This window comes from Apteryx mantelli, chromosome 8 (assembly GCF_036417845.1).
Source record: "Apteryx mantelli isolate bAptMan1 chromosome 8, bAptMan1.hap1, whole genome shotgun sequence".
Lineage (NCBI taxonomy): Eukaryota > Metazoa > Chordata > Aves > Apterygiformes > Apterygidae > Apteryx > Apteryx mantelli.
In genome coordinates, this window is record NC_089985.1 from 35,435,972 (window position 1) to 35,449,203 (window position 13,232).

General features: G+C 36.4%; 1 protein-coding gene across 1 annotated transcript in view; it reads right to left on the reverse strand.

The window, feature by feature from the left end:
* The window catches only part of FAF1 (Fas associated factor 1), a 179,767-nt gene that overhangs the window by 121,083 nt on the left and 45,452 nt on the right, over positions 1 to 13,232 (reverse strand). Inside the window, exon 7 of the mRNA XM_067301226.1 lies at positions 6,007 to 6,112. Within this exon, the coding sequence (XP_067157327.1) occupies positions 6,007 to 6,112 (106 nt within the window). The remainder of the gene's footprint in view (positions 1 to 6,006; positions 6,113 to 13,232) is intronic.

Below are 13,232 nucleotides of genomic sequence, written 5' to 3' on the forward strand. Positions count from 1 at the left end.
GAATAGAATGAAGCAAGTGTGAATTAGTCTCTTCAATTAGCACTATTACAACCTGTCAAGTGCATATTGTAAAACAGGATTATTACAGTATTGGTCACCAGTGCAATTATTTACTCTCTGCCTTTTCTTGCATATAAAAATGTCCATGTTTACTAGTTTTTGATAACTGAAGATCGTTTCTTTAATGATATGCACGTCCAAACCCACCAAAAACAAATTACAGGTTATGAAACATATTCTGTCAGGAATATATTAAGCTTCATAATTAATAGAGACGTAAAAGAGCGTCCTTTATCTCTTATTGATGTTTCTGTTGCATAAAAAAAAAATAATGGTTATAGACCTTTCTCTATGCAATTCCTTAGAAACAGAACTATGTCCACAGTCAGATAGTTATATATCTTAAATGCCAAGTAAAGCATGAACAGGTACGTAATAGATATTTTCTCTTTATTTCCCAAGAAACTTCCTTTCCATACAATTTTTAACTTATGACCATTTACAAGAAGTTAGTCTTCTTCCCTCCCCCCCCCCCCCCCCCGTGGATACATTTTAGTTTAGCAATATGTTGTTTTTCTTTTTTTAAAAAGGCAAAAAATAAAATCAAGTTCATGTAGCATTATAAAAAAAGATTTTTTCCTCCTTGTTTAAAAAGTTGAAACCTAACTTGCTAGATGGTACTCATTTACCACTGTAGAACACTGAGGCTATTACAGTAATAGGTGTTTAAATTATGTATGCTGTTGTAATTACACACTATAAATTGAATACAATTGTTACAGGACAAATTCCTTTGAAAAGCAAAACTTTCAGTTTTCACAGAAATAATCTAAGGATCTTGAGTACATTCAGTAGAACAACAACACTTATTAGCTTCTCCGATACTATGAGAATAATTGACCAGTAGTATAGAATATTTGTGCACCTCCTATCAAACATTAAAATGAAATATTAGTTACTGATTTTATTAGCATAAGAATAGGGTTTTTTAACTATCTGAATAAAGCAGATAAAAATGTCACAACATAACACAACTGTTTCTGAAACTGTTACGTATGTACAATATTTGGGTATGTTGATACTCTAATCTCTGGCAGCATATCCTACTGCAATTACTACGCTACAATATTAAAAAGATGAATATTATTATATATACATTGCACATTCCCATGCCAATGTCTGACCTTTACTATAGGTGACCTCACTCAACAATAGCTGGCTTGAAAATATTTGTACAAATACCAAAAGTCAAATCTGAAAAACGGACAAAACCTTCTTCAGTTGAATTATTTTTCTGCCTGTTGAAGCAAGTTCATTTACTGTCGCGTGAAAGGGACATCCCACATCTACTCACATATATTTACGTATTACCATTACCTAAGCCTTTTAAATTAAGTTTCTGCCTGTGTTTATATGTTTTGGTTTTGTATCTTATTTCACATTCATCCACTTATCCAAGAAGTTTTTTAAAATTCTGCAAAACGGACTTCAAACTATCAGCAGTCTCTGCCAACACAGAATTTATAGTTAATGCCATGCCAGAGCAGTCCGGTGTATAGCTAGTTCCTCCTCCCGCCTGCAGTGCTATTGGATACATTGCTTTCCATATCCCACCTTAGCCAGCAAGTCTATAGGGAACAAAGAACAAACACGCTACCTAGCCCAGGTGACGGGGACGCTCGGAAGCTGGCCTCCGACTGCTTTAATTGGCTGAAGGAATGGCCTAACGAGCCGATGCAGCTATGCAAAGGCGCACAGTGTTTAGGAGCCCATCTTCTTTGCACAGATTTTACGTTTTACTATGAATGATAGCACCTGCTACAAGCTTTACCTAGTATCCTCAACTGCAATCTCCAGTAGTTACCCCCCCCCAAAAAAAACAACACACAAACACACACACATATATATATTATATATATATATATATAAAATCTTCAAGAGGCCCAGGGTTTCTGCATATTTAACTTGTCCACCCTTTAACAGCCACAGCCTGTGTACACTAGGTACTGCTGTAATCCTGCCCATAAGAATCACAAAAAAGGCTTCAAAGACTATAGCGTCAGTTAAATAGGCAAATGCAGAGTCCTTGTTTTTAAGGGAGGTAACTAGTTTGTTAAAATTTTCTAACTTTTCCCCCCTCCATGTCACTTACTAAAATAACAAAAAGTGTGAAGCATGTTATTGTGATTAAAAAAATAAAAGAGGGCTTTCCAAATTCAAGAAGTTTTTCACAAATTAGTTTTACTGTGCCTACTCCAGGATGAGAACAAAGTTACTTTTCAGGAAAATATTTAAATATTCCCCCCTCTGAAAAGAAAAAAAATAATTAGAAAAAAAACTTGTGCTTCGTCTCTGAACTAATATAACTACAACTCACAAAAATTAAAAGTAGAAGAAACATTCATTCCTAGTATAAAACAAGATCGTAACAGACAAAAAACAAACGAGGTTGAAAGTGGCAATGTCTTTTAAATTTCAGCACATATCTTCTCAAATCAAAATTTAAAAACTCATCTCAACTTTCAATAGTGATAGCCTCTACTAATTACCAGAGTAGAATAAAGAGCGAGTAATCAGCCTGAAAACTCCTCATAATCTTCTAAGAATTAGCGCTTCAATTTGTTAGAACTGCCCTTATTTAACCATACACTACATTGGAAAAGTATTAATTTACAGTCTCCGAACTGGCACAAAACCTACTCATTTCCAGTTTAAAATGTGGATCATGGAAAAAAGTAATCACGATTTTTTCCCAGAACAGTATCTGCCCAGAATTAATTTAATACTGCAATTTTACAAGAACAAACAGATGTCAGAAAACTGTGACACAGATTAATTTGCAATTTAGGCCAACATGTTATCATCAACTTTCCAAGTTAACAACTCCTCTACCCAACTCGCAAAAAAAAAAAAAATCCAACACCCAGAATTTTTGGACAATTTGCATTTCATTTTTTATTTTACTTCTGAAGATCTGTTATAGGTTGCAGATCCTACATTGGTATAACTGATGGTAATTTATTTATTTATTTTTTAACTGAAAAATTAAATCTTAATGTGTAAACAGTTCAAGATGTGGAGAAAACATGTGATGAGCACTTTTGTGTGCCATCCGAAATCCACCTATGGAATGAGTACAAGAGAATTTGTGGAACCAGATCTGAGCACTGTGGTTCAGGCTTCTCTCTGCCAGCTAATTTTCTGCCGGATTGTATTCCGTACAACAGCAGGATTTTTTTTTTTTTTTTTTTAAAGTAACAGTTCATCCAAATATCATTTGAAGCACACATTCTAAACAAAGAAAGAAGGAAACAGAACCGAAGCAACAGTAGTTTATTAAAGCACAGCAGATAGCTCACTGGATTTCACATTAAGCCACTGCAAAATATTTGTGACAGCTCTGCAAGGTTTTTTGTTGTTGTTGTTGCTGGAAACATTTGCAAAATAAATATTTTTTATTCCTTAAAATTTGCTGCACTAATAACAACAACAAACCAAACAACTGGCCCTGAAGAGACAGTTGCACTCAACTGTGGCAAGCAATGGAACATTTATAGAATTTTAAATATTTCTTTTAATAATTGATGTAGTCATTTTGAATCTTTTTGCATAGGATATAACATGTGAGTAGATTGCATTAACACTGCTTAAACATTTCAACTTGTCAGTATGGCCAACTCGATTTCTGAAATATTTGCAGTATTTTCCCATCGAAACAGTAATAAAGGTAGAATAAATATATGCCACTGCTTTATAATCACTGAACATTAATGAATATTTTATGTCTTTTTAAATCTCCCTGTTTAATTTAAAAGGGTGAAATTAAGTCTCCTCCCTGCAATATGCCAATTATCTGTAAATCAAACAATAACTTGGCCATTATACTCCTTTTTGTTAATATACCAGAAGCTAATTTGAAAACACTGAATGGCATTTATAGGTAATAATTGAATAGTCCTTCCTGCCCTCTTGTGGTTGGCAACTGCAACTTGCACAAAGCTCTTCCACTATTACAAAAATACACCAGAAGGAAAGTAAACTATTAATTTGTAAAAGTGTGAACAAGAGAGTGAATAAAAATTCTAACAGTCCCTGGAGAGGAAAGAGAGAGGGAGAGAGAAGAAAGAAAAATATCACCGATTCCTCCAAATCACACAAAGCCCCTAGATTCATCGATCGTTCGTTACAACGCTCACTCTATGCTAAAAGAAAGAAAAAAAAAATTAAATTAAAAAGCCATTAGGGAGTTACCATACAAAACAGTGCTTGTTTTCTATAATTAGACAAGTGTTCGCCGTCCCTTTTACCTCAGCCAAGTCCCCGGGGATTTCAGCGCGACTCTGTGCAGACACACACAGTCACCTGTTCAGCGTCGGCCGCCGCAGCAAGGTCCAGAGGTCTTTTTTCCACACTAGCTTCTGATCGTAATAATTTTTATACGCTGTGTTGGATGCAATACTTCGATATAAGCGGTAAAGGCAAGCAAAGGTTTGATGCTAGGGCTGATTTGGTTATGGGGTGGCAGGGTTTGGGGTTTTGGTCCTGAAGGGGGTTTTTTTGTCTGTTTTTTTGCTTTCAGTTGTTTAAGGGGGAAAATCACCCACTCGTTTTTAAATTAAGTTGACTCTGTATGTGACACAGTGACTACAACCTGTAACTACCAACAAATAAGATGACTTCAGTGCCCGTAAAGGTAGCCTAAGTTCCCACGCACTGTACCACCTTTCTGGTTCCTTTAAGACCCTCCAATAAAATAGTAATTCATACAGCACATATAAAAAGAAGCAGGCAATATGTATGTGTTTTCTTTTAGCATCTCACAATTTAAAAATTGAAGAAACAATACAATTATGATCATTTATTTTCCTAAGTCTGCAAATTATTTTTAATTTTAAAAAGTCAGAGCTTAGCCTCTCAAAAAACACACATAGTTGTGTCAGTTTGTTTATATTAAAAAGTAACAGTTAAAAAAAACACACAAAACAGTTTAAAAACACAAAACAAACCAACCTTTTGCACAGAACAAAATCAGAGTTTAGATCTTAAGAATAACAGGGTTCATGATGAAAATAGTTAAAGTCCATTTTTCATGGCTATTGCTCCTACAGCTAATATTATGGAACTTAAAATAATCCTATTTACAATGTCACCATATCACAGGAAAGATTTCAATAAGATCTGTTCAACCCTGAAAGACTGACTGAGAGAAGTGTCAGACCGATAGCAAACATATATTTAATTTGAAAAGCAAACATTTATTCATAATATTTTGTAACGTGAATTCTGAAAATTCAGATTTCTAGATTGTTTGTCGTGTTTCTTCAGGTTTCATAAAGCCCCCGTGTTAGTGGGTTGCATGGAAAACAAATATCTGAAACATTAGACATATCGTGAAGCATTAGACAACAATGTTTTGTTTAGAAAGGAGTTTGAAAAAAAATACACAAGGACTGCTTGTTCTAAATTCGGAGGGCCCAGACGTTTATTCCTACAGGACTTAATTCTGACAAAGTTCTCTACAATACCACCCCTTGCTGGCCGCTCCACAGAACCGCACTGGCACCGTCGTACAAAGAAACCACTTGGCTCCCAAGCCAGGCTGAATTACAGCACTGCGAGAGCGACCAGCAATGGTAGAGGTGCTTACAGAACGGAGATGGAGCTGGCTAAAAGCAAGCAAGGCAGTGGGAGCTTCAAGGGGCTTAAAAATACAATGGATCCGAACAACCGCCTTTCCTTATCGTTCTTCAATAACTCAATGAACGCCGTTCACGTATTTTGCTATCGCGATGCAAAAGGAAACATCTTTTCTGCATGATTTAATAGAAAGCCTTTTTTAGGTCAAGTCCTTTAATCAATTTATAGCAATCTTGATTATGTGAGTTGATTAAACCAAAAACTGCGCAATAAAATACTCTCCAAAAGGATGGTGTAAGCGCTCTTTAGCAGAGTTGCTGTTAGCTATAATGAGCTACACGCACTCTTCAGCTGCGAAAGGGAACTCACCTCCTGAATGGTACTGCTTCCTGAGAAGTTGAGGTTGTACTCCCGCTGGACTTCTCGATGGGTGACGATCAGCATGAAGTTTTGATTTAATGACTCCTGCAGGGCCCTGAAATGGTTGAAAGAAAAACAAGAAAATCAGGGATAAGCATGTTGTAGCTTGTTTTACAGCTAGACGCAAAAACCCCAGGGTACCCTAAACTCTACATGGACAAGTCCAGGCACAACATTATCATCTCTCTTTTCACTCTTAAACACAAGAAAGCATGCTGAGAATGACTGAAGGCCATTCTTGAACTCCTTCCTTAATAAGGTGACTGCAGCCTTTAAAGCTCTTCTAATGTTAAGTATTTTCAAAATTGAGAGAGTCACATTATCATCACAAACGTCAGGTATATTTAGCACTCACAATGCCATTAATACCAGGCTTGTAAGCATGTTGATGACCAGACAAAATATCAAGCTAGAACGCACATTAAAAACTGATGGTAAGCAGAACAAAGCAAAGCATGCACTTGCTTCTCTGGGGTTACCTGAAGCATAAATCAAATGGAAATTCTTCCGCTTAGCTTCATTCAAAGCGCATAAACTCAGCTAATTAGAACTGGGAAACTAACCTCAAAGTTTCTCATGTCGGTATTGAGCATTTAGAGAAATAAGTTCTACTCTTTTTTTTTTTTAATATGCATTAAAATATCTTTAATAATTACCATTGAGGAAAAAAAAATCTTAAGATACAGATTAAACAGGTCAATTATATGTTCATGTTGTCACATAAAACTTATCTTTTGTGATTTTCCTGGTAACAAAAGATCTAGACATTAGAAAAGCATCCTCCTTACTTAATTAGAAACAAAATTCTGCAACTATCTACTGTTCAAAAGAGAAGACAGGACTTGTATTACAGATTGTACACAGCTGTAGTAGCCCTATCTTATACATAGGCTACAAAACTGCAACAGCATTATAACACAGCTTGCTACCTTTCTAAAAACATATGTAAACTTGACCTGTTCAGTGGCATATGGAATTAAATTGGGTTTATTCTTTCTTTTTTAATAACACGCTCATAGAAGAATGATAAACTGTTTTGGTTTTTTTTCTTTAGATCTTCACTGTTGCAATCTACTGCTTCACTTCAGTACTGCTTCTTCAAGCAATAAAGGACAGATTCTGTTTGGACCTACTATGCAGATGAAAACAGCTGTATTTTAACATACAAGAAGACAAGAAAGACGGCTAGACTGTTTGAGTCCAGATATGTTAGTTTTTCTTCTGCAAGAATTGCTGGTCTGCAGTTTTGCTACTCAGATGGTAAGGAACCCATGCAATACTCGTTTGATGCTTTAGCAAGAGATGCACGATTTGCTTTAACACCTCAAGAAAAGTTACCTTAAAATATCTTCACTCAGCAACATAAAATGGATTCTGTGACATCCTAAACATAATAATCACATACTACAAAACAAAACCATAAAGTGCTGTTTCTCGTTTTACATTTTTGTAATATGGAAGATAAAGTTTATTCATTGTTAATGCTAAGAATGTTCAAATATATGACAGACACTACATTTACAACTGAAATAAGTCATCTATGCTTAATGTGAAGTTAGCTGCGCTTGTCACAAACTAATAACAAGCTAGAAAATTTTTAAAATAATTAACAATCCCTCTAAGGACAAAAAATAGTCCTGAAAAGTCAAGTATATTTTTTCAAGTATATATTTTAACTCCCATACTGAAATGCAGTTGTTGTGGTTAGACTGTAAAATCGTGACTTTAAATATTCAAACACTTTCTTATGCATCTTCATTACGAAAAATAGGATAATATTGAAATTTTAAAGTAAAAATCTGTGTTATATCTGTAATCTTTTTGTCCTCAAGAGGATCAAGTCCACTAGGTCACATGATTTGCTATGATCATATACTTTTTTTCATGTAGTGGAGCTTTAGTATCATCTCTTCTTAGAATGAACAATCATTTATGTATTTCTATGTTACAATGGATTAAATACATATATATTCTACTACCAATACTACTGCTCTGTTCCGCAAAAGATGAGGGATCCAGTCCTGAAAACCTGAGTAACACTATGGACTACAATATTTCAGGCCACAAAGACTGGTTTTGTTTTGTTTTGTTTTTTTAAATGAGACAACAGCCAGATGTCTCTCAGTTCTCAAGGAAAACGTCTCAGAAAACAGGAGCAACAGTGAGGTTGCAGGGATGTTGCAGGTAACAGAAATACATGCAATTGATTGTGAAAATCTGAAATTAAACAAGGAAGGAATTTAAATGGAGATGTAGCACAAAATATTCCCTTCTCCAAGAAGGACCAGATTCTTGGTACATATTCAGAGCCAAAAACAATCAAAGATTTGGCTAAAAATTAGGGTATCTAAAAAAAAAAAACCAAACCTTGGAAAATTTGTTTTTGAAATTGTTGGCTATTAAAGAATATGACCGATTATTCATTTTTTCTTCAGAAAGATAACGAGGAATATGTGCAGGATAAAATTTATACAGAGATACAACGGTCAACTGACCCAATCCTTTGGGCTCCCATACCAAGACTTTGCATTGCCCAAGAGCCACAGGACATGAACCGTACAGTTCGGGAAGCCGAGGGGCTGAGGAGCTGCTAGTGCATGTGAGGGGCAGTAAATGCCCATAACTTTGTAGGTGTAGTAATACTCCTCTGCGCAATGGGGTTGATTTTAACATGCAGCTGGACAACCAGTGATGCCAGGCCCACCAACTCCCAAATTCGTTTCCTCCAACGACTAGGGACTTGGATTACCCCAATGTCTTTGTGCCGACAAAACTCTGCCTCCAGAACACACCTTGCCTTAAAGTCATATTTACAACCATTAAAGCTATCATCAAATGCACAAAACAGAGGCATGTAAAGGAGACTTCTAATCTCATTGACAGTAAGCTAAAACTTTTTTTTATTTTTTTTAAGGTGCACATAATAGTATTAAGAGCCTGACTTCAAACACAAAGCACATTTCTAAAATTTTGGCTCCAGTGCTTGAACAGTTTCATCTTCCTGCAACTGTTATCAGTGGACTACAGTCTTCCAAATGAAGTATCTGCATAAAAAAGGTGGGGGGCGGGGGAGAGCGGGAAAACTAAGTCCCATCGAAGTCTAGAAAGATTTTTTGCCATAAGTGCTAACAGAATTTAATTTATCTAAGGATTAATTAATGGGGGCTGGGGGCAAATTCTAGAAACAGGATTAAAGTAGGCAGCTCTCATCAGCACCATGTCCCCCTAACCGCAAATCCTAGCTTTCAAAGGCACTTGCAGATAGGTTGCACATTGCCATTACATTTTTTTCCCCCCCTCAGCTGAATGAATATACATTCACTGTTCAGCATAGGAGACAAGGAAACTCAGTGATATTTTTAGGCACCAGCCTTCCATGGTAGGAACAACTCAGCCTACATCAAAAAAGCAGCAAGTCTGAGCACAGACAAAAGAGGACAGACCTGAGCACAGTCACCACACTGACCATTTCTAGCAAGAAAGATCCCGATCGGTTTAGGATTTCACATGGATCACACATATAGCATTGGTTATCAGCATTACCACAATGCATAAAAACCGCAGTGATGAACCAGGATTCAACAAAATGCAAACAAAAATGTTCTTCTTTAAAGCTTAAATTTTAAGCAACAAAAGATGTAAGAATTTGCTTCTCTAAACTCCAAGTATCAAAAGCTCAATTAAGAGTCCCGAAATGTTTTATTCACTAGCTACTCTGTATGTCTCAATATTTCGATACGGTACAATTAGAATACAATTCTTATAAATTTACTATAGAACCAAATTTAACCAAAAAATGTATAACTGCAAATAATGCTCATCTTAATGGGATAGCAACTGTCCAATCAGTTTAAACAACACTAAAGCAAGATGGTATTAATATTGACATTTATTATATTTTAAGCTTCCAGTCTTACTAGTTTTCTGCTGTTCTGTTACACTTCATATATAAAATAGATTGGTTATATCTATCGCTAAGTACTGTCTTAATGCTTTGACTTTTAATGTACTATTTTTTTTAATAGCATTATTCTTTGAAATTTTAGAGATATTTTTAACTATGAAACCAAAAGTATATCCTTAATCAATGATCAGCAAGTGCTCTTTTTTATTTCAGTGCTGTAAGTTTTTAATGAAATACTCTCATTATTTCCCATTATGCAATATCTTCTTCCATGACAAGGAGATTTCCCCAAAAATCTCAGGATTTTATATAAATAGGTTTGACACAAAGTAATTAACATTTCCATTTTAAACTTACAGATTTATACAAGCTCATGTCAACAGAAGTCCAAATTTACTGTAATTACAGATTATTTACATTAAAACAAAATAAGAAATCAGTATGTAAATGTAATGTTTGTTGTAGCTAATGCAGCAGGAGATGGTAGATTAGGTTCAGACAGCAATCAGTTAGCAAATCTGGCTAACATGTAAATGAGCAGAAGTCCTTTTGTTTACCTTCTATTGCATTTTAAACTTCAGGATTTTTAAACTGTCTCATGAGCAGATGTGAAAATAAAACATTAATCTTACCGTTCTTATTGAGCTTTTCAAAGTAACTAAAGCAAGGCACTGCTCCTGTCCAGCTAAACAGACAATACTAATAATTGGAGTTGCAGGTTACATGGTTCTTAATTAACACTCTGCTACAGTTGATAACATACACCGAGACACCATGTCACAGTCTCCACTGCTCTGCAACAATCTAAAAAACACACGCTCAGCAAAAGGTGGGCCCATTACTCGAAAGATTTTTTTTTTTAATTCCTATTCACACAGATTATTACATTTCTTAAATAAATTACAATCGCTTAGAATATATTATTTGTAATAAACTTCAAGGTGTGCACTCGGTCAAATAGCTTTTCCTGTTAGGAAATGCCCAGTGATACCCGTTCAAGTGACAACCAAAGAAGAAAAGGTTGATTAAAACCATCTCCCAGAACATGCAAGACGGAAAGGGAGTAAGGTCAGGACGCCCTGAACATGTGGCTGGCGGCCTTGCCCGCCTACCCTTCTCCCCTTCCCATGCTCCCTTCCATGGCACCCTCCCAAGCCTTCTCCTGAACGGGGCACTGCTGGCTTTCAGAAGCACCCGAGGCAACAAAGGCCACTACAGGGAAGTGGAAAGGAATCTAATCCGACAAAGCAGGTGCAAGGGATTTCTCTCCTTGGACAATTAACTGATGGACATTCTTTGGCATCTTCCCTTTTAAGGCTGCTTTCCAAAGGAAATCATGTTTTTCTCCACCCACCCGTCCCCATCCGGTAACCTCTCAATGCACTCATTAGTTTCAAGGAAATCTGACAATTATAAAGGTCTCAAAAACTGGGTGAAAAATCAACAGCTGGGTAGAGGAGAGACCTAAATTAGGGCTCACCTAGCTATGATACAAGTCTAATATTTTTCTATTCCACTCAGCCAACCTCTGGCCAATGATCACAGCACTACCTACAGCATATGACACCTCCTGTCCTTCAGTATGACCCGCCGATCAGCTGGAGAACAGAGGCAGGGCATGCTGCCTGCATAGGCAGGGAAAAATGAGGTGGGTACTAGAAAATGCATGGGAGGAACTGGAAGTACCGTGTGCCTGAGGGGGGCGAGATCCCTGGAAGCACAGAGGGAGAGAGCTGAGCTACTGCAGCTCTCAGGCTGAGGCAGGAATTCACTCGAAATCAGGTTTCCACACAGAACATGCAAGCCTGCAAGCGGTAACTGATGTTTAAATTTCATCTTTACACCTCAATTTATTAGCATGCGGTAGAAAGTCACTGGGTTTCCATTACCTATAAAAGCTTTAGGTATGCCATTGATGAACGAAGATATCCTAGCAGTTTTGCTTGTTTAAACTGCAGGATCACTTTGCTATCACATTTCGATGCTAGCTAAGGTCAGCTCTGGGTTAAGTCCATCCAGCCTGCCACAATAAACCTCAACGCCTAGATACCAACGAGATGGAAAATGATGCTTCAGACACTGTTCTCCCTCAGTGTCAAGAACAGGAGCAAAGCTGGAGTTTACAGAGCTGTGATCAGATTGCTCCTTTTAAGAAGGGCATATACATTAAATACCATGTACTGAAATCTCAGGCCTTTCAGGTATCGCACCCAGGAGATATTCAAATCATGACTATTTATCTCTAGTTCAAAACAGAAGGCATTTGAAGAAAACAGCGGATGAACTCACAAAGTAAGAGGCAAAGTTCCTTAACATCCATTAATAATAGATGTTAGCATCATGCTTTTAAAAATTGTGGGTAACAAACTAATCTAAGTAATAACTGACCTAACAGTAGGCAGTAAACAGTGTAACTGGGTTTGGTACATTGCTTCAATTAGATGTGTTTTGATCTGCATTGATGCTTTAATTGGAGGCAAGCCTCCCCTTTCATCTAGAATTTATGACTTCAGGGAGATGATCTAGCCTTCAAATTATCCTTGTTTAAGTAGCCACTAATTAATCATCGTTTGCTATCCCAAAGCTACCAAATTTATGTTAAAAATATCCAGACCTAATCTCCACTGTGAAACAAGTATAAACTGTAAAGCAATGGCAACAACCACTTTGATTTTACTAGGAAGCACAAAGTTCTTTAAACTCTTCATCCAGCAAAAAAGCCTGAGAACTTTTTAAACGTGTTTTTTTTTTTTTATTATTGTTGTTGTTATATGATTTATTCGGATGAAATAAAAAGCACACTCTTCACACCCAAATTTCTTTCCAGAATTGAAAACATTCAAATTACAAAATAGAGTGACACCTTAATAGCAAATTTTGAAATTGAAAATGAATTTAAAAAAAAAAGGCATCTACAGTGTTTGTCCACAGCATTTGCACTGTTCTTCAGTCAGCTGCTTATATAGAATAGCTTATTGTCCTCACGCGCAACTACAGCTCCTGCTAACACATACAGCGCACGCACGATTCACTGCGCAGCTCAGTATCACTCTGCTCCATTACCACTATTCCCTCTCCTAATGCTTCCGTCTCTTTCAATTCAAACCAGGATTTTCATTTCCTCTACAGAATATGTATGTGTACAGGTTACTTTTAGTAATATCTGGAGTAGCTGTAGTCATTAGGAAATGCTATTTATTTCTATTGCTTGTCAAAGAATTTCTTTCATTGGTAATACAACTGCATTTGTAGAATACTCTACTATCCAACT